Raw genomic sequence first — 26,527 nt, forward strand, 5'->3', positions numbered from 1 at the left:
ATCCACAGACTTTTAAAGATCTTTATATTGTGAGTAATATTCTAATTAGAGAAATTCTTTAATACCTCCAGAAAGATTCTTCAGAGAATATAATTTCCTTATTTTACGCATAGAGGAAAATATTTGTTGATAACTTTTATTTATTCATATCTCAATATACAGTTTTGAAATGTCAGCTAGTTCACTCATAAAGTAAAACAAATGGTGACTTTAACTTTAGGACAAATTTGTAATTATACGCAAAGGGTTGTTATAACCTACTTAGCACTAAACATTTATATATCACTATTTTAAAAATATAGCTCAGCTACTATTCACAGGTCTCAATATTTCACTTGTTTTGACTATAACTCATAATTTATTTTGAGAAAAGGATCCTATAAGTTATGTTTGCCTTACTTAATGATTTCAAATGTTTGCAAGTGCAAAATGGCAAGCTATTCAGTGATTACTTTTATTTTAGCCTTCATTCAAAAATCAAAAGTATTTCTGTCACACTATTTTGATCTACATTTCTCTTTTCAGATTTTCTCTGTGATAGCTAATGCGCATATAATTTTTCTAAGCAAATCAGAATCTACTTAATGCCCCATCATCAGCTGAATAATTCATTTAAGCCTTGCTCGCAGTGCTAACAAGCACCGGACAGGTCAGGAACTGCAGCTGCACTTCATGTCTTTAAAACATTTATTTTTCATTGTGTTCAAACCCCAATTTACACAATTAAATTCCTCATATATATTTTTATTTTCAGGAAAAATTAAAGTATTTACATAGAAATAACTCCCTAAACTGGTAGTGTTTAAATAGAAATAACTCCCTAAACCCCAATTTAACATTTTATTGATAAGAATGTCAACAGGATTTAAAAACACTCAATATGCAAAATATGGAGCTTTTAGAATATAGAGCTCATCTTCCCAAAGAAATGGTAAAAGGAAGCACACTATGGTTTATAAACAGAATTTCAACTCTAGTCCACAGAGTGTAAAGATGGTTGTTGGCCTCTATCTTTTTTTTTTTTTTAAGAAGTAGCATCCACCAAGGCAGCCTCCTTACATGAAAAATGGTCCTTTATTAAACAGATCAACGTTTTGCCCTGTAGTTTTTAGATGTACAACCGTTCTTCAATGATCAACTGTACTGCTGATTTCAGAGCATTGTTTAGATGCTGAAGGTTTCCTGGCACTGGATGGTTCTCTGAAAGCTGGAGGAGAGGTGCCCAGCATGCAGCTAGGAGCATAGAAGGTGCCAAACCTAAGCTCTCCTCTCTTTGTTGCTAATCTGTGTGTCAGGCCTTCCACGATTTCCACTTGATACCCTTACATCTTGACATCTGCTCTCCACTGCTAACCTCAGTCAGACATTAGGCATAATTTCTCACCTGCACGAAATACTAAATGAAATATTATTATTTTTATAGTCTAAACTCAATCTCCCAGACTCTGTCTGTCTCCTTCTGTCTCTTTCTCTCATTCGCATTCTCAATTTAGATTTCTTTAATATTTTATGCTGCCATTATGGTATGAACCCAAATGAACACCACTAACTGTCCTAACCGCTTTTTTACTTAAAGTGCTTTGCCTAAAGCAATGTGCCCTAGTATCTTTTGCATTTTTTCCAAGGAAGTGCAGAATTTTCCTGTTGCTCAGCCCTTCTCCACTACATATAGTAATTAGGTACAGTCACATGGGTGGATGACACTGTGATCACATCATACAATCCCGGTAATAGGACCTATGAGGAGGTGGCTATGCAAAGGATCAAGGCAGGAATTTATTCACAACAGTATTTCAAACTGGCAATTAACTTGTCAAGAAAACCTGAACTAAGTATTTGAGAGATACAGATATTCCCCAATATTTTAGGTATCAAGACACATAATAATTATTTTTTATGTTATTAAAACAATTAAAACTCTTCTTTCTTGTGTATGGAGATCATATGGAGAGAAAAAATAAAACAAACCATTTTAGATGTAACTTGAATACTAACAGCATTAATTTATGATTGAAATTAATACAGTATGCTTTTTGTTTTTCAGGAAAAGATTTATAATACCTAAAGCTTAGTCTTATACACTCTGTAAAAGATCATCTGAATGAGTTTTAAATCAATGACGATTCTGCTTCAGTGAAAATACATAAGCCATAATTCATATTTTGCCTATAAAAAGAGGTTTGTCATCTGCAAAGATAAATTTCTCAAGCTTATTTTCCCAGATCTCAACTAGGACCAAAATTTCTAAATTCTAAATTAAGTAGTAACAAAATAAATCATAGCCTATCAACAAATGAAACACTGTCAGAGCCATACTAGCACCCACCCCCCCCCACCTGTTTTCCATGTGGTCCATTGTCCCTTTGTCCCAAGCATCCCAGGATTCCCCTCCCACCCACTCATCTACCCATCCACCCACCCACAGCTCTATGGAAGCCTCCTTTTCCCAGTAAGATCTTCTGTTTATGCCAAGGCTGTATGCTCTTCAGGGAAATTTAGAAAGACATCAGACATACACACACCCCCGTAAAATATGGTTTGAATGAGTCCTTTCCAAAACTCGGGTGTTGCCAATATGATGATCATTGGCAGCTATAACATTTAACAGATGATTAGGCCTGTTAAAGCTTTTCCCTCCTGAACAGAATTAAGGGCCTTATATGAGTTCTGACAATTAAGTTCATGAACTTGCCACCATGCCCTTATGCTGGCAGCACTGGTAAGGTTTGGTAAGGTTTCATAACTTCATATATCAGTATCTCCCAGCTGTGTTCACATTGATGTGGGGTGGTGCCATGCTCAGTGGTGTTCATTATTATTGTTGTATTTGTTGTACGCAAAAATAGTGGAGCCTGAATTAGAGCAATGAATAACATTAAATTTATCATTAAATTTGACAAGAGTGGAAGTGAAATCAGGTATATGTTAGTCCAAATTTACGGGGAGGTTTAATGCCATGAAGAAAATGGCAGTGTATGAATGGATTGAATGTTTTTCTGGGGGGAGAGAAGCATCACTGATGCAGGGAAGTCAGGGTGGCCAATAATAATGAGCAGGACTGATGGAAACATCAAAAATATTCATTGAATTGTGCAAGAAAATCATCAGCTGACTGTGAGAAGCATAGCAGACCACATAAACATTAATAGAAAAACAGAAAAATCTGAACTGAAAATGCTGAACAACTCATGGCTCTCATATCAGGACAATGCATTAGCTCACACAAACTGTCTGTGAGGGAGTTTTTAGCTGGTAAACAAATAACCATATTGGAACATCCTCCCTACTCATCTGATCTGGCCCCCAATGACTTTTTTCTTTACCTGAAGATAAAGGAAATATTGAAAGAAAGACATTTTGATGATATTCAGGACATCAAGGGTAATACAATGACGGTCATTCCAGAAGAAGACTTCCAAAACCGGTCTGAAGGGTGTGGTGGGCCCTGGTGTCAGTGCACAGCTTCCCAAGAGAAGTAATTCACAAGTAACCATGGTGACCAAGTGATGAGGACACACCAATCCCTTCCCTTCAGAGGATGCTCCCTCCCCACACAACTGGACTTGTTTTGGACTTCCTACTCTCCAGAACTATGATAAATAAATTTATTTTTTATAAATTACTCAATCTAGGGCATTCTGTTATAGCAGCACAAAATGGACTACCACACACATAGCAAAAGGGAAAAATATGGAAGTTTTCACCCATCATATTTAAAAGATATAATTTCTTAAAATGGAATAATATTGAGATAAATTACTTCAGATTGGTCATATTAGTAAGATATTTTTAAAATTTTCATATTAGTATGAGCATACAGATGTTCAGATTACACCGCTTTTATTTCTGAGGTAAAGTTCACGGTGTAGTTGAGCCCTTCACCCAGGGAGTGTGCTCAACACCCTCACATTGTACACAGTAGGTGAGATCCTGCCAGTCACCCTCTTCCCCTCTCCCTCCTCTTTTATTTGCCCCTCCCATGCTAGACTATACTTGTGTTTTATCTTTCGTGTGGGTGTGTGATTGTTTATATATTGATTTCACATTAGTATTGAATAGACTGGATATTGTTTTCCCATTCTTGTGATACTGTGCTAGGAAGAATGCATTTCAACCCCATACAGGTAAAAACAAAACACATAAAGTCTCCATCTTTTCTTGTGGCTGAATAGTACTCCATGGTATACATATATCACAATTTGTTAATCCATTCATGGGTTGATGAACACTCAGGTTGCTTCCATGTCTTGGCAATTGTGAATTGAGATGCAATAAACATTCTAGTGGAAATTTCCTAGGTTTTTAAACTTTTATGTCCCATTTGGTTACATGAAATAGCAAATAGACATGCCTATTCCTTACTAGTAGGTATATAAATGGCAATAACTTGACATTTTCTTACCAACAAATGTTAATTTAGTATCAAGAGTACTAAAAGCATTCCTCCCTTTAACCAAAGAGCTGTATTTCTAAGAATGAAACTTAAGGAAAAATTCAGAGATACAGAACAAAGATACACTTACAAGAATATATTCCCTAGCATACTATTCTTTAGTTCAGCAGTTCTCCACCTATGGGTCGTGACCCACAAGAACTGTATTAAAGGGTCATGGTTTTAGGAAGGTTGAGAACCACTGTTTTAAATAATAAAAAATAAATAACCAGAATAGCTGGTTTTAAAGGAACATTAAAACCTAACCTATAATAAAATATATACTGTACCTTTATTGAAAGATATCAATTTCTAAGGATAATAGCATATGACAATCATCATGAGTGTCATAAAATGAAGAAAACCTGTGATATTAAGTTATGTATTCTAAATTAAGCTTAAGTAATTTATTCATTCATCCACCATGCACTGACATTTAGTATAGTTAGATGATGAAGAACAAAGATGACAAGGACAGCCTCTGCCTTAATGATTACACATTTTATTAATAATACCAAGGGTAAGACACATATAAACAATGAAGTACTAAAAAAAGTTACTGATTCATAGAGGTTCATCTAAATATACAGAGGTTCAAAGGAAAGGAAATCAAGTATTGTGAAAGTGTTGTCACAAACCGGGAAGGGAGTTCATGAAAGCTTCACAGAGGAAGTGATGTTTGAGCTGAATCTTGCCAGGAAAGAAATTTTGGATTCTGTAATCTTCTACCCTATAGTTTTTGTGGTTGTGCACTGCTTAGCTTACAAGGCGCTTCAAAGAAGATAATACATTTCACTATGCACAACTATCCTTCCCCTTCTGTATGGTTGCCTTTGAGTGTTAAAACAAAAAAACAACATAGCTCACTTATTGTGGAAAGATTTTTAGAACCTTATGATCAGAGTCTTAGGAATGTATCAAATTATATGTTATGCAAAGAGGAGCAAAATGAATTAACCACGCTAAATATTACAGTGAATACCCTATGGCATCAAGTAAACCAGAACAAAAGCATTTCCTAAATTCAAATGAACTATTTTAAGTAATTCTGGATCTTTGCTACTTGCTTACTTTTGAAGTCTAATGGAGATACCAACAACATGTTTCTTACAGACAAATGTTAATTTATTTTCCCACTAAGGCCCTTACATGATTCAAGGTAAATACAGCTGAAAGTTGTATACAATATTCAGTTTTAATTATTCAACATTTCTGGGCTCTTGTTGAAAGTGAAGTTTCATAGTGGACATGACAAGAAAGTCTAACAAAACTGACCATTTGGTTAAAGACCATTAAACTGAAGACCTTGGAAAAGTAACGGGCCAAGAACAAAGTCAGCACTTGGAATTCAAGCAGACAATCCCATGGAAACATTACGAGACTGAACAAGAAAGTAGAAACCAAGTAGAAAGCTCAGCTCTTAGCATAAAGCTGGCAAGGTTGGTGAGAAGAAAGAGGTAAAACTGGCAAGAGTCACTGAGGTCGCTGAGAACACCAGCAGGAGCTGACAGGTAGGGTTGACGGGAGGGAGAGCACTGTCGAGAGCACAAAAGGCAGCCAGTGACCTTCCCACGTGACCCCCTTTCCTCTCTCATCTCTCCAAGGTTTTTATGGACTTCGGAGCCCAACACAAACGTACATGTCTGGACATTTGTGGCCCTTGCCCTTTCCAACCCAGAGAATTGATAACTCCTCTGCAGTGATAGCTCCGACTACCTTGATTTCTGGTTGTAAGTCTCTGCATTTCCTTCACAGATAGGAGATCATCAGTGACTGAGGGGAAATAGAGACACTTGTGACTGGGTCCCTTTGTCAGTATCTAACCCAGAGTTCAGTAAATAAACAGCCTTAGAGGGCACCACCCCTGATGCTGATATCACTAATATGTTTGTAATTGATTAAAATCTGGAAAGGGGGAGAAGAATAGCTCTGACAGAAAGCAGAAGTAGCAAACACTATGTATTTATATGAAATGCATCCTTCCATTTTAGCTGCATTAACATGATGCAACAAATGATAAGAGAAATACCATTCAAATAAGTCATTGACAATATTAGCACAGGCCAGCATTAGTTTAATTTTGTCTCCCAAAGACATGGAATTGAGTAGAATGGTACAGGTTTCTGCAATTTTTGAATGTGGAGAATTATTAAGAAAAATATTGATTTTTAAAATATGCCTTAAAAGTATACAATTACATTAGGAAGAACAAAAGACTCCTTGAATCTGGTTTAATTCCGTCGTCTACCAACTAAAAATTTCTCCCAGAATTTCCTCACAGTTCTATTACAGCAATAAATTTTTGTTTATAATGAAGACTCTGGTGTGCCTCAAACTTCTGAAGACATTTATGCATCACAATAAACTACAGATTAAATTATGTGGCATATGATGTTAGTGCTAAGTACATTTTATTGGTTTATAATATTTTAAAACTTGGTGATTTGTGTGTAATGTCTCTTCTGTCCATTAACCAGACTTTGATTAAGAAACCAAATTTCCTGTGCACATTAACTAACAGAATTATCAGACACACATGTACACACACATAAAACGAAAAAAAAAGATATGCACGTTCAAAAGTTATGTAAAGACCTGCAAAATGCAAAGAATACTTCAAGTTTCTCTCTGGGTAAAATTGCACTTATGGAGTAAAATGCTTTATGTGCTCATGAGGCATTTATGGGTAGCTAGTCATTTACCTTGTCAAGAGATTTTTGACATTGGTCCAATATTTAGAGAGACCCAAGCATAGACCTGAATTCAAATTAAAAATCCTATTGCACTGGTGATCAGAGAAACCTACCATATAAATCCCTGAATACTGGCAGTCCTATTTACATCTCCTGCATCACGTGCCCTAAGATAAATAGTATCTTCAGAAAAATCATTTTTAAAGTACAAGAGACAGAATGAGAATATTTCCAAAGCCTATTTACTATAATGCTGGCAAAGGATTTCATTTGAATAAATTTACACTCGTTCTTTTACCTGCAATAATAAATTTTAGCTCATTTCACAGCTATATTCCTGATAGCAGTCCACACTGAATATTTCAGTTTAGCTGCCTGCAGACAAATATAATGATGCTGGCAGGTTTTCACTTGGTCTCTTTCTGGGAAGAAAAGAAAAGGAAAACCACAGCTGGAATGCACGTCTCCCAGCAAAGGACACTGCGAAAGTCAGCATTTCTATTGTCGATAATATTCCTATTCACAAAACTAGATCAGTTTACATACTTGAAAAAGATTCTCTAAAATTGAAGTTAGACTGCAATATTGTACCAAAACACAACACAGGTGGTCAGACAAGCAAGGTGGGGGGAAAGGGAAAAGAAGAACTCAGCATAATGAAAGAATGAGCAGAAAGTTAAAGAAACCTCAGACTGTATCCGAGAGGATTAGGAGAGAGAGAGGGAGAGACAGGGAGAGAAATACAGAGTACACACACTATGGGGTATTTGGGGAGATGCACATGTCATGGTGTACGGTATTCACTTTGAACTTCTGTGTCATACTTTCAAGAAAATCCATAGTAAATCTCTACAGCTCTTTTTTAAAAAGGGAGTTAAAAAAGATAAATACAGTAGAATCTCCATAGTCAAGCCCTCCCTACATTGACCACCTCCTCAAATTGACCTAATTTTCATACACCAGACATGCACCACATATACTAAAGCCTCGTTTCTCATGCTGACCACCTCCATATGTTGGCCAGTTTGCTGCAGTCCCTTGGGTGGTCAGCTTACAGAGCTTCTCCTGCATCAATATACTGGAACTAAGTATCAAGCTATGACGTGAAGCAGCACTTTATCCTTTTAAACGGTAAAATTCATTACATAATGAAACAGTCTGAGAGTACGTTTATATTTAATCATAGAGAAACGAATGTTTTAGGTAAAATCTTATTTGTATCATATAATTGAAGAAAGTTATGAAAGTAAAGCTCTCAAGAACATTGCCAAGTGTTCAGTCAAGATATCACATAGTCAAAATGTTTATCAAAACACAAATCTCTAATCATTTACTGATTCTCCCTACACTTGCCTGAAAGTATTAAATCCAAATTTCTGTTACTGTTTATTATTAAATCTTTGACATTTATTCTTCACATAACTGAGGAATATTTTCCTTAACTTTGATTTCTTCAATCAAAGAATTCAAAGTATACTTTACATACTTTATAGAAAATTTTCAGTTTTTGTATATTATAGCATAAAAGATACCAATATCTATGTCCTGGATGTTAGTTATATATGAAGAATGTGGTTTTACCTCATATGCCTGAGTTTATTCTTTTATAAAAAGGAAAAGGGATTACTTTTAACCTTCATATGAATGAAGAAATTGTAAGAATTGAGTAAAAGAACATGTAAGCATGAGTACTTGGGAATTATACTGTACCATGAGAAGGTAAGGAGGTATTGCTAGTTCATCCACTAAGCCAGGGGTCCTCAAACTTTTTAAAAAGGGGGCCAGTTCCCTGTCCCTCAGACCACTGGAGGGCTGGACTGCAGGCCCTGAGAAGAGTCATCTGCTAAGTAGGATAGGCAGCGGCGGCAAAAATACCTAGCAGGCCAGATAAATGTCCTAGGTGGGCCACATGTGGCCCGTGGGTCGTAGTTTGAGGATGCCTGCAAATGGCTAACTTCTAAAATGAATTGGCCTTTAGTTCTATTGGTACCATTTAGATTTCTCTACACCTTTAAAATACATGTGATGGAGTCAATCTGTTTCTTAAGTCATGACAGGTGCGGCATCTCAACTACTTTATGTTTTCCTTTATTCAAGCCTTTACGTACAATCTCAAAAAACAAAAAAGGAGCTTTTGGTAGGCACCCTACTAAGTGTGCTTATGATTCTTTCAGTAGATTTTCTTCCTCTTTTATTCTTATGAACTAGGTCCCCTCCAGCACTTCCCCACATTTTTTTAGATCTTTACCTTCTGACAATATTGTCTCGAGTGGTTTCATAATTGGAGTGCCTATCAATTGTGGTATCAATTGTATCATAAATGGAATGGCTAGAAAACAAAATACATTGCACTGTGCTGAGTAATATGGCTAAATAATCTGGCAGTCTTTCAAGTGACTAAACATAAAGTTATTATTGTAAGATTAATTCCACTCGTAAATGTATATTCAAGAAATAAAAATATATTTCTGCACAAAAACTTGAGTGGGAACGTTTGCAGTAGCATTATTTGTAATAGCCAAAAACTTCCAGCACTCCAAATGTCCATCAATCAAAGAATAAACAAAATGTGGTATATTTACACAATGGAATACTATTTGGCAATGAAAAGATAGGAAGTAATGATACACGCCACACCATAGATGAACCTTAAAACATCTAAGTGAAAGATGCCAATCACGAAGGACAACATACGGTGTGATTTCCATCAATGTACGGTGGATATGAATTGTCCAGAATAGGCAAATCTACAGAGACAGAAAGTAGATTAGTATTTACGTAAGCCATGAGGTGATGGCTAAGAGATTCTGCAATTGTTTTTTTGACAATGAAAATGTTGTAGAATGAACTATCATGATGGTGGCCCAATTCTGTGAATATATCAAAAGCCTTCGAATTATACACTTCAAACTCAGTGACTGCATGTTATGAATTATATCCCATAAAGATGTTAATAGAATGCTCTGTGATAGCAGTAAGAAGTGTGTTACCAACAAAGGAAATTCATCTCATCTATAACAACATGGCACAGGAGTTACTTTTTTCTCTAATTTTCACAATTTTCATAAAATACTCAAATTAATTTAGCATTCAGAGGATGTTACTAAGGTAGGAAATTACTTCAAGAAAAATAATCTTGAAAGCCCTGAGAACTGTCATCACGCTTTGGGAAATCATGATGTTCACGGTTCTGCAGTGCTTGATCAACCAAGTTGCAAGACCACCTTGTCTGTTCTGTAAAATTTATTCTCTGGTAGCGAAACTTTCACAGCTGATGCAGTTCAAAGCCAGTTCTCTTATAAAACAAGCCAAGGCAACTGAAGAAGTTACATTAAATCTTGCAATAAGAGACAGGGAGGGAAATGTATCTTAGCAGCAGTCAAACCTTTCCTTATGAATTATTTGATTCCATAAATCCAAATCCATTTTGATGACTCTCCCATTAGAGATATGCAGTCACCGTGGCAAACTGTCAGAAGAAGCTGTTTTATAGAGCGATTGAACCCTGTGATCTTCGCTGCTTTTCTGTGATTATGTGTGCTAACTCAGGGCCAGCAGAGGCCTTGATCCTGAGCCATCCTCTCCCTCCACAAGGCTTGTGAACTAATGAGGACTAATGAACCACTGTGTGCAGAGCAACATTGGTGTTGGCTGGAAACACCAATGTTGCTCAGAAACTTTAATTTGAATTTGGTGTTCCATATACTCTCACGTAGTCATTCTCTAAAACTCAAAACAAACTTTTTTCCATCCTCATCTTAAAGCTTCATGTTTTTGAAGGCCTGTCAAAGGCAAAGGCCATTGACTAGTGACCCATCATCCAATTTTGGCTCACTACATGTTGTATTTGGCCAACAGTGTTGTCCTTTATGAGATTTTTTTTTAATGGAACCCCCATATCTAAATAATGGCAAATCATGGGCCTCAAGCAGGGTATGGCAGTGCTGTTACTCTTCCAATTAACCAAGTACACAGCAAAGAAAAGTTGAGCACAGCCAGCTTTTGTATCATTCCTGGTCTCCTTCTGTCATTGATGTTCTCGGTCAGACCCCTCCAGAGAAACAGTACACAGATTCAAGCTTCATTCATTTTAATATTGGTCTAGTCAAAACTACCGAGGAAAAAAATAAAATATTAATTCACTCTTATTAATAAACCAGAAAGTATGCTACACTGCTGAAATAACTATGCTTAATCAACATTACCTAAGACAGCATTTCTCTTGAAAGGTTTGCAAGGAAATTTATAATCAGTCATTTAGACGAAAAATCATAAAACTCCCAAATTCACATTTGGCTTAATATTCACAAATACATTCTTTCATTCCAGCAATGTTTATACATCCAGATGGATTAGCGTTCCTAGATTGCATGAATCAGAGAACAGCAAGCAAAGGGTAAGCTCCGTATTACCATGGACAGACTCTGTATCATTCATTTATTCCTTTCTTGTCCAAACATGCACCCACCCTTCTTCCCAACCTATTCATTCCCTACTTCTTATGCCTCCAAACTTCTTTATAACCCACAACACATTCCATTTCATTTCTTCACAATCACTCTTTCTCTGCCTGGAATTCTTTTTCTCTGTAGGCTTTGTCCACTTTGTAAACTGCTTATTTTTCAATGAACTGTTTGTGTTTTATGAAAGCTTTCCTTTCCTGTCTTCTTTGCAACAAAATCACTCCCTTCTTTGTTTTACATCTATATATGCGTCTATTTTGGTAGTAAGCTAACGAGCCTAAAATTACTTATTTTCATGGGATAGGTAACTCCAAGAGAGACGGCCTTATGGGCTGTTCATGTTTGCTCTCCCACACCTGGTACAGACCTTGGCATAAAACAAGGCATTAAAGCACTTGTCCTTTTTACCCAGTTGAACTTGATCAACACAGAGTGAGGAATAAACTGGTCATCCCATTCAGACTGTGAATAGGGTCTCCTAAAGTAGTTTCACAAAGTGTTTATCACATTATATATCTGTACTATTCTATCTCGATCTGTCACCAGAACTGCCTTAATGATGTCATAATCAACGTAAACTATTTACAAGTTTTTGTTTGTTTGCTATAAATAGTGTTCATGGACATGCTGGCAAGCAGATGCTATTAGAATGAAAGTACTTCTTGGAAATTTGTGCAGGCATTGCAGTTTGAAAACATTATACAGACACTGGACTGGCAGGCACAGGAAGATGGTCAGACATGCAAAGATTTTTAAATTAAAAGTCTTTAGCCAATGGAAAGTATTGCAAGGAGTTGTATAGTAAGAGCTTTTATGAGAGTCAGTTTTTCATGAGCATAAGGTTGGCACAAAACGTTCTGACATAAAATTTAAATAAAAATTTTGTACAATTTTTTAGCAAGAAGCATTTATAATTGCACACATTTTTAGAAGTCACTACTATAAATACCACATATAAAACACATTTCAGGAGGTATAACTTTCACTATTTTGGAGAAATTATGAAGTCCGGTGTGGTAATTTAGCCACGACTTTGTTATTTGCATGTGCATGTATATTGATCCATCTAGGTATGTATAAATGTATCTGTGTGTGATTGTGCGTGTAATGATGCATAAATGATTATTGCAATTCCAACATAAATTTTCAAATGCTACAGAAATTTTAAAGATTGTATAGATAAACAAGTTGTAATGGGCATGAAGCAGTTGAATAACTCTCTCTCCTCCAAGCTAGGAGACAATATTTTACTTCCTGTCAGAAGATTTCAAACTACATCTCTTGAGGTGTATAAGTAGAATATTCCTATATATGATATACATTTATATAAGGTCATTTTTAAAAGAGAAGTTTAGGGAAAAAAGTCTCATTCCCTGTGTATTTCCTACATCCTTCCACTCACAGCATCACAGAGCAGTGAAATCGTGCCAAGAATATTCTCAGGTGTTTCCATGCAAAGTAATTTTAGAACACACAGTCCCACTTAAAGAGTCACACCTCCAGCGTTGCCCGTATGGCAAAGATATGCACAATCGCTAGTAAAAATAAAACACTGAGGCAAAATGTTTCCATATTTTAAAGTACTTTGAACAACTTGGCAAACAGCCAGGATGAGAGCTTTATAATCACACTGCTGACTCTGAAAGAAGGTAAAAAGAAAGCAATGTCAGATAGAGAGAAGCTTGGGAGGCACGTGCCGATTCCACCAGGGAGAAGAATGAAGCATGGGAGGAAAGGATGCAGATGGATCCAGGAGACAGAGTCTGACCCAGGGAGGGACGGGTTAGCGGTTCCTAACAGAATGGCACCCAAGTAGAAAATAACATTTACTGAACACTCATTTGTGCCAGGCACCATCCAAGTGGTCTACAAGTGTATCTCAAGTTATCTTTAAAATAATCTGAAGAAGTAGTTGGATACTAACATCTTGCCCATGGTATGGCTAAAGAATAAGAAATAAGAAATAAGAAACCAGGTCAAGATTCATGCCTGTGTGACGCAAAAGTTTGTTACTGACTATCTCGTTTTATGTATTACACAGAGAGAGAGAGAGAAACACACACAAGTATGTATTTCTTTAGCTAAATGACCAGTGCTTCCTTCATTCCAATCTATGCGTTCATCTTTTCAACTAATCTCTTTCACTGTCAAAGGAAAGTATCTGAATACAGAGGATCTCTGTGACGTTTATAGTTGCATTCTCTGATTTGGGTAGAGAAAATAAAAATAATCTTTATAATAATATAATACAAATAGTCATAGTCACTATTTGGGTTCTGATATTACTCCTTGCCATACACTTACAGAACATACCTGTAAACACATCCATCTACAATGCTCACAGTGTCCTGTTATTGCTTTCAGGCTAAAGGTCCAAAGGGAAATATTTTTACCCAGACTGTATAGCAAAATTACAAAGCCTTGCTTTGGCCATTTCCATAAGTTAAATTATTTCAGCTACGTAATCAATGTCTGTATCCAGTGCATTCACTTAGGAAAGTTAATTTTCCATCAAGTTCTATAGCTCTCAATTAGCTACTTTAGTAGTTTCCTGTATTTATATCCCTATGCACACAAATGATCCACTTCTGAGTTATTGTTTTATTACCTCCTTTCTGGGGCTGCTAAACACTTGGCAAGGTCTGTGGGAGCAATCTAAGTAGCAGTCTGCTTTGACAACAGGGCTCCTAGCTTAACTGACTAGGGCTTCAGCACAGTGGACCTCCACTCTTTCCCGGCAGTTTAGAAGGATGTTGCATCTCCACTTTTTCCCAGAACCTGGCTTCCTCCATGCAGAGCAAGAAAAAGAAAATATGCATGCTGCATTAACCACACTAGAGTCAGCTAGAGATATGGGAGGTGAGTATTACACTTGAGACTCTCACAAGCTCATGGGCTTAATTTGGTCTTTATTGTATCAGCCCGCTTTCTTCCAATTCTGTATCATTCATCTCTTCTAAGGGAGTCCTTAAATGTTGGTCTGCTACATTTATTCTTTACTAAGTTGCCATGTGTTTTTTTTTTTTTCTCATTATACAACAGTTGTGTTTAATGTGGGCCATATTATCAGGGCAACAAGAAGTGGAATGTGTGCAGCACAGGCATACCACTATGAACCTATTAGAATGGCAAAAATAAAAATAAAAGACTCTGACAAAACCAAATGTTAGTAAGAACATGGAGCAATAGGAACTCTCACTCCTGGCAGGAATGCAAAATGGTACAGCCACTTGGGGAGATAGTTTGGCAGCTTCTTATGAAACTAAACATACTCCCATCATGTGGTCTAGCAATGTGTTCCTTGGTATTTACTCAAATGAGGTAAAAACTTACGTTTATCAATCTAAAACATACATAAGAGAAAATCTCAAATCAATTCAAGGTGGGGGGCAGGGGAATGAGGGAGTGGGAAGAAGGGGGGGGCTTTGGGTTTATGGGGTGTGGCACATTTCTTGGGGCAGGACACAATTCTAAGAGGGACTTTACCTAACAGATGCAATCAATATAACCTAATTCTTTGTACCCTCAGTGAACCCCCCACAATAAAAAAGACTTACATCTATACAAAAGTCTACACATAAATACTCATAACTGCCCAAACTTGGAGACAACCAAGATCCCCTTCAATAGGCGAATAGGTAAACAAACCACGTTCTATCCATACAATGAAATGTTATCCGGCACTAAATAGAAATGAGCTATCAAGTCATATAAAGACATGGAAGAAACTTAAACTCTTACTGCAAATGAAGAAGCCAATCTGAAAGTCTACATAAGGTATGATTCCAACTATATAACAGTATCAAAAAAGCACAAGCATGGAGACAGTAAAAAGGTAAATGGTTGCTAGAGATTCATGGAGAAAGGGAGAAATAAGTGGAGCACAGGGAGTTTTTAGGGCAGCAAAACTAGTCTATATAATACTATATTACTGGATACATGTCTTCATGTCTTTGTCAAAACTCACATGCTGTAGAACCTCCATAGTTGACTACCTCCCTATCTTGACTACCTCTTTAAGTCAACCTGATTTTCATAACCCAGACATTCACATGTACATATTGTACAGTAGGGTAGTTCCTTATGTTGACCACCTCCGTGTGTTGACCAGTTTTTTACAATCCATTGTGTGGTCAACACATAGAGGTTTTACCATAATATAAAACAGGAAGAATAAACCCTAATATAAACCATGAACTTTAGTTAATAATTATATAACAATATCAATTCATCAATTGTAACAAATGTACCACACTGAAGCAAGATTTTAATAATAGGAGAAAACATAAGGAGAATAGGGGACACAGGAGTGTTTAGAAGAATTCTTCAGAGGAAATTCACGTGTACAAATACACTATTATTTGCATTCTGAAAAAATGGCTAGTATGAACGTGTTTCTTGGATTTCAGTGTAATTTCATTAATATAAAAATAAATCCAATTATTTCATTTTTGAAATACATTTTTGAAAAACATTTGAAAACATTTTGAAAAACATTTTTGAAAATATATCTCCATGATGGAAGTTGATAAAAGTTGAGATAATCAATAATGTTTTTGTTTGACTATTGCTTAGTTAATCACATTTTGCTCAACTCATTGACATTCTTAATTTGGAATTTCCAGGTGAATATAATTAACCATAAGTATTAGAGAAATAATATCATATACTAGAATAATAAAAAGTGCAAAGTTCTTTAACACATATCAGTAACGGTAGCTATTCATCTTCCAATAATATAAGTGCTATACTTCTTTGTATATGAGTTATGTTTTCTAATTAGTCACACAAAGTTACCTTCCAAATGACAGTGATACAAAAGTATAAGACTTTTATTTATTTACTTATTTATTTACATATTTATTTATTCACTTATTTTTTGAGACATAGTCTCACTCCATCCTCTTGGGTAGAGTCCTCTGTCATCACAGCTCACAGCAACCTCAAACTCTTGGATTCAACCTCATCAATACATACCGTATATTATTAATACCATATCCTTTCCATTATCTTGTTTATTGTTCAACCTCATCCTCTTGGGCAGTCTTATGAATAGCTGGGACCACAGGTGCCCACCATAACACCCATTGCGCTTTTTCTGTTTTAGTAGAGATAGGGTTTTGCTTTTGCTCAGGGTGGTGTCTGAACTCCTGAACTCAAGAAATCTACCTGCTTTGGCCTCCCAGAGTGCTAGGATTACAGGTGTGAGCCATTGAGCCCAACCCTAAATCTTGTATATTGTAAAAAACATTTTTCTGTATCTTAAATTTAGGGCTTTTCTCTATTACAAAACAACAGTGCAGTACAGAGACTTACAGAGCATTTGGTTATTCAACTTTATCAATACCATATCTTTTCCACTATCTTGTTTATTATTCAATCAAGTTCATATCTCTACCACTTTATCTAAAATCTCCTTTGCCTAAACAGCTAATTGTCTTGTGATAGGTACTTGATCACACATGATGTCTTCTGAAATAGGTTACAATCCTTTTCCTAGGTTGTCTAAATTGTTTAATACTTTTTGTCATCATCCCATTCATAAAATCCCTTTAATGCCTCCTGCTATTTTCCTTAGACCTTTACTGATAAACTTTCTTAGCCTCTTTCACTAATTTCTCTCCTATTACAGCACTTTATATCTCAATATTCTCTGAGAAGTATCCTGCCTCCTCTTTTTAGTATTTTCATTACTCTTATGCCTTGAAATAGTGTATATTTATTGAATTCTAACCTTCAACCTTTAGGCTACTTCTTTCTCCAAAATCAATCATCCATTTACTAATAATCCCATTAGATATTTTCATCTGAGGAGATCATTGTTACCTCAAGTTCAAGATACCTGAATTACATTGATATTCTTTTTTACAACCTTAAGAAATCTATTCTTCCTTCTTGTATACCTTCTACTTCAATTATTGGGTGTAGGCATGGTGGAGAACTTGATGACATTAGCTACTGGAGGACTAATACAGCAATGTCACCTCAAGCCCGTATCTGGTTACTCTCCACTGTAACTTTCCTGGTCCTAGGTCTGCTCCCCTTTGTAAGTTGTTCACTTTCCCGACCTCCCAGCTTCTAGATCCCTCTCTCTGCAATCGAGGCAAAAAAATAACTTACTCTTAGGCTTAAAATTCCCAATGGCTACCAACCATTTATAGGTTAAAATGAAAAATCTTTACTACAGTTCAAAAATTTACTTATACTCTGGTCCCAACTCACCTCACTGGCATTAAATCTTTTCATTCCTACCCCTCATTGTAGTCTTGAGCTCCAGTGTACAACTGGTACTTTCAAAATCAAGGAATACAGTCACACCTTTTCGTTTTTATTTTCTCTCTTTCCTCTGCTTAGAATGGCCTTCTGTTCCTCTCTCAGTAAAAATCCAACTCATTCTTCAAGACCCACTTAAAAGATTAACTCCTCTTTCCAATCCCCCACACCTCCTGTATCAGCTACATAACCATGCCTCTGTCACAGTGTTCTATTCATATATATGGTATTCCGTGTTATAATTGTTGTGTTTTTACAGTTTTGTTCACTTCTGAGCTTCTTGAGGGCAGAGATGACGATGTCCCATTCAGCCTCCATCATAGTGACTATATATTTTAGGTCCTCAATAATTCTTTGTTGTGAACTGATGCAATAAAACTTTAATTACAGTATATCATGTATTATAAGACATGCACTATGTATATTTTAAAATTATATATGTTTGTATTATATGTCTGCATTATATGTCTACACATTGTATGTACATACATATATATACAGTGGACCCTTTAACATGATGGTTTGAACTGCATAGGTCCACTTACATGCAAATTTTCTTCAGCCTCTGCCACCTCTGAGATAGCAAGACCAAGCCCTCCTCTTCCTCTGCCTCTTCAGGCTACTCAGTGTGGAGATGATGAGGATGAGCACATGAAGACCTTTATGATGACCCACTTCCACATAATAATAATAAATATATTTTCTCTTCTTTGTAATTTTCTCAACATCTTTATTGTAAGAATATGGTATATAATACTTATCCCATACAAAATACATATTGATCAATGTTATGTTATCAATTAGGCTTCCCATTAACAGTAGGCTATTAGTAATTAAGATATGGGGGAATCCAAAGTTATATGTTAACCCCCATATTATTCAAGGATCAACCTTATATACACTATATGTGTGTATATATGCACATATATGCATATTCATTGTGTGTTTATTCATACTTGCTAAGCACCTTAGAATTTAAAAGACCCTAGATACAACTGTTTCTATTTACTGAATATTATAAAATAGGAAACAAAGGACTAAAGCCATTAAATGACTTTACCAAAGTTCTATACAGCATGTTATCCCATTTCTTCATCCAGTGGAACTTTCACTACACTGTTTTAATTCATGATCTCATCATTAATGTGACTTCTTAAAATCTGCACCAAGATCAAGCTCTCCATACTGGCACAGGCATTCCTGGAGTGCCTCTCCTCTTTTCTCCTCCATTGCCCTCCCTGCCTCTTTATTTCCATGAAGTGATGAACGCTCATGATTCTGTCACCTTTATGTTGTCATTTACAGTATATTGTTTCCTTTAAGGGTTCCCTAGTTCTTCTGAGAACCACTCTCAACTTCTTTACAGATATGATAAACTTTCCTTTGCCTCAGGAGGTGGGGGGGATTATAAAAAGGTCATCATCTTGTTCCCTAACTCACTATTTTTTCAGCCCACCCACGAGCACCATAAAATGGTATTATTATCATCCTCATCATACTGCCTTATATTTGCTCATAGCTTTACAGTTTACAAATCACTTTCTCATAACTTGCTTATTTGCTTTTCACAACACCGTGCATAGTCAGAAAAAAGTATCATCACATTTACATGCAGTTGAGAAAATCAGGAGTCAGAAGTTAAGTGATCTGCCAACATTCCTTTAGCTAGCAAGAGCTGGAGTCAAGGTCTCCAAATCCTTGCTCCTAAGAGCTTTCCACTATTTTAAGCTGTTTATTGGCTTGTGTTCTCATCACCACCGCATTTATGTTGACACATCTTGGCACCTCCGATGCTGCCCAGCGGATGTTGCTGAGGCTCTTTTCCATCTGAATTACTGCTTGGCTTTTGTTACTTTGATGCCACATATTCTACCTAGGCAAGTTCTATTTTGTCCAACACTAACTTCCCTATGAAGCCCTCCACAAAGCATCCAAATAATACATGTAATGGCATTATTAAATAGTTTTACGATGCCTCTGATTAAATTAGAATCTTCAATGCTTTGTTTTAATTGAAATAAATTAATTTCATCTGAATTCATTAATCAACGTGTTAGCAAGAATGATTTTGCTTTTCTAAATGTGTCTGTGTTTCATGCAATTTTCTGGGGCAAATTATGTACTCGGGGTTTAATAAATTTCTGATTATTCTCCTTACTAAGTCGCTGGATAGAAGCACTTCTTTAAAAATTCAGGTTATGTGAGCAACTGTAAAGTGGATTGATTGATCTGTCTCTTCAGCAAAGGGGCAGGGACAGGCTGACGTCCAGAAAGAGACCCCCTCTCTGAAACTTGTCTGGGATCCTATGTTGAATACATATTTTTCCTTTCTACCACGTTCTTCTCTTAATGTGTAGGCATGACCAAGGACCTCTTAATTATCTCCAAGCAACAGGAATAATCTTTCCCCACCTTATTCCTTTGAGCATGTGAAGTTTCGCATCTGTTGAAGGGTTCTCAGCGAGTTTTAGTGCACAGAGAAAGTGTGCCGGCAGGAGCGGGGCTGGTAATTCCTCACTTGGTTTTGTTTTCCTGCCTGTCACTGCCCCTCCAAGACCACTAAACACTTTGCCGGGAGGTAATGAGGACAGTTAGGTGCTGCTTTTGTTGGGTGACTGAAGAACAAAGCAAAAGAATTCTCAAGGATCGAAGGAAAAGTTGAAACCCAATATCCTAACAGATGTACCCGGTTAAAATCCCACAATTCACTCATTAAGCGTTGAGCTTTACATAATCATCCCGGGCAGGCTCCTCGGAGTTCGCCTTCGACTGTTAGAACTGCCCTCGCTTGACTGGTTTCCAAGCGTCCCACATACCGCAAAGCTAAACTTAATCCAACTCTCTATCCACAAATACCGTGACAGCGAGCATACTGCTTGCCCAAAGATAGAATATAGACTGGCGCCAAACTGTTCTTTGGTAGAAATACATTTTATGAACTCCCAGTAGAATGGGAACCCAGAGGGTAAAAATCCTGCACTTGGTTATAGAAGTACAGCGCTGCCCTCATTAACTACGGAGCGGCGAGAGAAATATCATTCCCGTGACTCACTGTTGCCTCTTAGTTGCTACGCTTTTCTTTCCTACTAGCATCGGACATGACCTATTTGCTTCCTAGGAGTCAGACTTTTTACCTTAGGATCCCTGCACAATCGGGCCATCAGGAAGCACCGGGGTCCTCCAGAAGCCCACCAGTTCCTCGGCGTGGCCCCAGGTGTAAAGACGGGAAGAAGGGGGAACTCCGTCCCACTTACCAGTCTTCCACAGATAGAGGGTGGGCGCCTCCGCCTCGCCCTGCGCCGCAGCCCCGCGGGCGCCCGGGAGCAGCGGCAGCAGGAGCAGCGGCAGCAGCGACAGCTGCAGGACGCCCCGGCGCGGCCCCGCGGCGCTCCGGCTCCCGGACGCCGAGCGCTCCGCTCGCAGCCCCATGCCGCCCGCAGCCGCTCCAGGGGCCGGAGCCGCAGCACGCTCGCCGGGGAATTTTTCTCCGCTCTCGGAACGTCTTCCCAAAGAGTACAAAAAACAAAGCTCTTTCCTGCTATTGTTTGCTTCAGATGAGAAGGAGGGAAAGCGCGACTAACACCAGGGAACAATAGCGTCCGCGGTGGCCGTGGCTACCGCCGCCACCTCTGCAGCCGCCGCCGGCGGGGATGCAGCCGCCGCTGCCATTGCGCGCAGAATGGCAGGTCCTGAGACTCGGGAGGCGGCCGTCCGCAGGGGGCCCCAGCTGACTGAGCAGGTCCGCGAGGTCTGGGAGGCAGCGGCAGCCGCAGCGCAGCCCCCGCCAGCTGGTGAGGGAGGGAGGGGGGCGTGAGCCCAGAGGAGCAAGAGGGGGCTGCAGGCAGGGGAGGCGAGAGGGCGAGGGCAAGAGAGGGAGCGAGCAAAGGGGAGAGCGGGTAGCCAGGCGACACCCAGCTCCGAGGTACCCGCCTAAAAAACTCCCGTGCACATGGTGCCATGAAATATGCTAGGAAGGATACACCAATAAAAAGAATCATCACCCGGCAGGTTTCAGAATGACAAATAACAGGCATTGATATTCATCGTCACCCAAGGAGTCAAACGCTAGATCTTGTGGCATGTTATTCTTAGTGCATATTTACACAAAGCAGCAGTGTTTTTAATCTACTTTTAAGCCATGGCTTTTGAATTACTTTATGTGGGAGCAAACAGTATTTGTGATCAGTTGTGAAAAACATAAGACAGCGGAGATACGTACGTACTTGTCAAAATGCACTTAAGCACTTTTTAAAAAAAAATTTAACTTAAAGCAATATAGTGTCATACAGATGTGAGAAATGTTCATCTTCTGTGACAAATTAAAGTCCATTGTATCTTAACAATCTTTAAAATTGAATTAGTATTTAATAAGTACCCACAATGCTATCTAATTACAGGGATAACATTTTACAAAACCTAATCTTTAAATTATATTTCAGGTATGACGTTCTAATCTATCCCTTTTCCATACTTTACCAAAAATATGCTACATCTAAGGATCCAGACAGTTATGAGTAAGACTAAAGAGCCAACTGAATCAGTAACATTGCGTATATATGTCCAAATTATTTTATACTTAAAATATCCCTTACACTAATTTATCTTAACTCTTACTGCAGAAAAAATGTCTTTCATAATCTAAATAAGGAACCACATGGGCTTGTGTCTTTTGTTCTTTGTGTTTTCATTTTCTTACACTAGTAGTAATTGAAGAATGCGTGTGAAGTCAGATAATCCTTTACCCTCTTTTCCCTTTCCCTCAGTGATAATCTTTTATTATTAATTCATTTTTTAGTAAAGCTAAAATAGCATCAAGACATTTAGCCAATTAAAAACTCAGCACAGAGAAAGCCAAAGAAAACTATCCTCATCCTGTCAGCAATTTTCAGCCAAATAAAATAAAATTTAAAAAGCAGGAAACTACTTTTTATAAATTTTACTCCAACAACCCAGCAAACCAAGATTTTAAAATGAGGAAGCTACTGTTTCTGAAAGAGGAAACCTTCCATAAGGCTCCCATGGGACACTTGTCATTTCACAGAGCCTTCCAGACACAGCCCTTCTGCATGCATTAGATTAAAAGCAGGTTTGATCAAATAATTCCCAGGTCCTGCCTGTTTAAGTATTCTGACATCAGAGGAAATTAGCTACGTTGAAGGTTGCAAATTTGGTCTTTGTTTACTTTCCACTCTGTTAGGCCTCTAAGAGGGAATTAAAAGCTCAGAGAGCCCTGGCTCTGTGAGTCTGTGATTAGCACAGATAAACTAGTGTGGATTACTATTTCTTCACTGGTGAAAAACAGGCAACAGTCGAAAGATTAGGGGTTGATAGGAATACAAAGGAAGCCTGATCCTCACTAATGCATGGCCCCCTGAAGGAGCACTGCTTTCAACAGTTACACCGCAGAAGAAAATGGGACTGGCTAGTACTTCCCAGGTTCTGTTCTCTCAGGGAAAACTTCCTGGTCCACTCCACAAGGAAGTGTTTTCCTATCTGTTTGTATTTCTCAGCTATGGTTAATTCTCTAAACCCAGAAATCCTCTAACTCTGGCACGGGGAGGATTTCAAACTGGAAGTGCTCTGTTAATAATAACCATTCTAAGCATTTTAGGGAAGCCCCAAATCAATTCACTAAATATAAATTCATTACGTAACAGAGGACAGAGATGCTAGGGAATCAAATTAACAGTCAAGGGAATTAGTCCTTCGAAAGCCATCAGACATATACTTAAAAGCTTAATATCAAAAGAAAATTTAAGATTTCCGATCTTTGTATTTATCTGCGGTGATATAATAATTACTCAATTTGTCAAGAGTTTCAACATTAGAGCTGCAAATTCAAGCATTATACAAGATCAACTTCTAAGTCAAAACTTGCTGCCATTAAAAATATTCAACTAGGGTGACATATTCTGCACCTGGCTGTTTGAAAATAGCCATCAATTGGTTTCCTTTTTTTAATTTCAATTTATATAAGACATAGAGGTTCAGACACGTGCACACACATGCACATACAAAAAACTGGTAAGAGTGAAGATATTTCTGAACAAGGTTACAGAATCTGTCTGCACCACTGCCACATATTTGTTCCTAACAATGTCATTATTGCACTTGAGAACAAAAATGTATAGGTCTCTGAGGAGATAAAATTCATCTATATATCCAGATACATGTGCCTTTGTGAAGGGTATAGTGTCCAGCTGGATAAATCCTATCTATAAAACTGATAGATGGCAAGAAATAGCAAGACGTAGCAATCTTTGTTTTCTAGAATATGATATAAATAATAGACAAATTCTTAATGACATGATGTCAAAATTTAGTCATGAGAAATCTCAAGGATACAAATTAAATTGACCATCTGTACAGCCTGCCATGAAGTAAATCATTGATCATTTTTCATAAAGTGCTGGTCAAGTATTAATAAGCCAGGGCAATACAAGTTTTTCAAACCTTGACAAATAGAAATATTAAATTTTTAAATATTTAGAAATGAGACAATTCTAAACCTATCACCTCTCATGTGCAAGGTGTCTTTAATCTACCTTTATTATTTTTGCTAAATTCCACAGAGGGAGAATATATATAATATGGGTTTTCTCTTTTATTATAATAGAACATAAGCATATAAACATATCATGACTGATAAAACATACGTGTGATTAGTACCAGTACTTAAAAGCAGTGATAAAAATTCAATTACTCAATGGAAAGGGAAACAATTTTTAACATCATCAGTTTTTATAATTATAATAAAACCTGAAGAAATATAAAGTTATTCATTGATAGTGTTACATAGGTAAGTATCTAAGGATTTCTATTTCAAAATAAAAACTTAAAAAAATTTTCTCCACATAATGCAATAATTAAGAAAGTGCAATGAAGGCTATTTTAACCAGTTTGTTGTAAGTATTTCAAATTGTATATAAAATCAGTACATTGTAACCCATAAATGCAGTACTGTACCCAGCAATGATTTAATAAAAAAAAAAAATTACCCAAAGGAATTCTATTTGTACAGCCTCTAGGTGTCATACTTGATCAAGATTTGGGTTACACCAAATTATTTTGGGTTTCCTTGTATCCCCCATTCTCTACCACACCCATCAAATTATAGGCATACCTCATTTTATTAAGCTTCATACATATTTAATTTTTTACAAATTGGAGGTTTGTGCAACTCTTCATCAGGCAACTACATCAACAGCATTTTTCCAAAGGTATGTGCTCACTTCATTTCTCACATTTTGGTAATTCTCAGAATATTTCAAACTCTTTTATTATATTACATCTGTTATGGTAATCTGCAATCAGTGATTTTTAACATTACTATTATAATTTTTTTTGAGGGGGGGAGTGCCCATGTAAGACAGCTGGGTGTGTTCTGACTACACCAACCAGCCATTTCCTCATTTTACTCCCTCTCCTTGGACCTCCCTATTTACCCTGAGGTACAACAATACTGCAATTGGGCTAATTAATAAACTCACTATGGCCTCTTATGTGTTCAATGAAAGCAAGAGTCACACATTCTTCATTTTCCATCAAAAGCTTGAAATGATTATGCTTAATGAGGAAGGCGTGTCAAAAGCCAAGATAGGCCAAAAGCTACACCCCTTGTGTCAGTTATTCAATTTGTGAAGGCAAAGGAAAAGCTATTAAAAGAAATTAAAGTGCTACTTCAGCCAACACACAAAAGAAATGCTGATATAGAGAAACTTTTGGTGGATAGAAGATCAAACCAGCCACAACATTCCATTAAGCCAAAGTCTCATTCAAACCAAGGCTTTAGCTTGCTTCAATTCTATGAAGGCTCAGAGAGATAGGAAAAGATGCAGAAGAAAAGTTTGAAGCTAGCAGAAGTTTATTCATGAGGATTAAAAAAAGAAGCTGTCTGCATAACTTAAAAGTACAAGATAAAGAAGCAAGTTCGGAAGTAGAATTTGCAGCAAGATATCCAAAAGATGTAGCTAAGATAAAAATGACTATACTAAACTATATATTTTCAAGATAGACAAAATAGCCTTTAATGGGAAGAATATGCAATTTAAGACTTTCATAGTTAGAGAAGAGAAGTTAACATCTGGCTTCAAAGTTTCATAGGACAATCCAAGTTTCTTTTTCTTTGCAATTTTGGCCAGGGCCAGGTTTGAACCTGCTACCCCCAGTATATGGGGCCAATCCGGTGCCCTACTCCTTGAGCCACAGGTACCTCCTGATGGTCTGAGTTTCTTTTCAGGGATTACTGCAGCTGGTGACTTCTGGTTGAAGCCAATGCACATTTACCATTCTAAAAATCCTGGCCCTGGGGCTTTATGCTAAATCTACTCTTCCTGTGCTCTATAAATGGAAAAACAAAGCCCGAATAATAGCAAATCTGCTTATAACATTGTTTACTGAATATTTTATGTCCACAGTTGAGATCTACTGCTTAGAAAAAAAAGTTTCCTGGCTCGGCGCCTGTGGCTCAAGCGGCTAAGGCACCAGCCACATACACCTAAGGTGGCAGGTTCGAATCCAGCCCAGACCGCCAAACAACAATAATGGCTGCAACCAAAAAATAGCCAGGCGTTGTGGCGGGCGCCTGTGGTCCCAGCTACTTGGGAGGCTGAGGCAGGAGACTCGCTTGAGCCCAGGAGTTGGAGGTGAGCTGTGGTTCCATGGCA

At 37.4% G+C, this 26,527-nt stretch overlaps 1 protein-coding gene across 1 annotated transcript in view; it reads right to left on the bottom strand.

The window, feature by feature from the left end:
- The window catches only part of THSD7A (thrombospondin type 1 domain containing 7A), a 420,187-nt gene extending 398,645 nt beyond the window's left edge, over nt 1-21,542 (bottom strand). Inside the window, exon 1 of the mRNA XM_003782710.3 lies at nt 21,116-21,542. Within this exon, the coding sequence (XP_003782758.1) occupies nt 21,116-21,290 (175 nt within the window). The 5' untranslated portion in view covers nt 21,291-21,542. The remainder of the gene's footprint in view (nt 1-21,115) is intronic.
- Between the last annotated feature and the right edge of the window lie 4,985 nt (nt 21,543-26,527).

The sequence above is a fragment of the Otolemur garnettii genome, unplaced genomic scaffold, assembly GCF_000181295.1.
Source record: "Otolemur garnettii isolate 467f Iridium unplaced genomic scaffold, OtoGar3 scaffold00005, whole genome shotgun sequence".
NCBI classification, from domain to species: domain Eukaryota; kingdom Metazoa; phylum Chordata; class Mammalia; order Primates; family Galagidae; genus Otolemur; species Otolemur garnettii.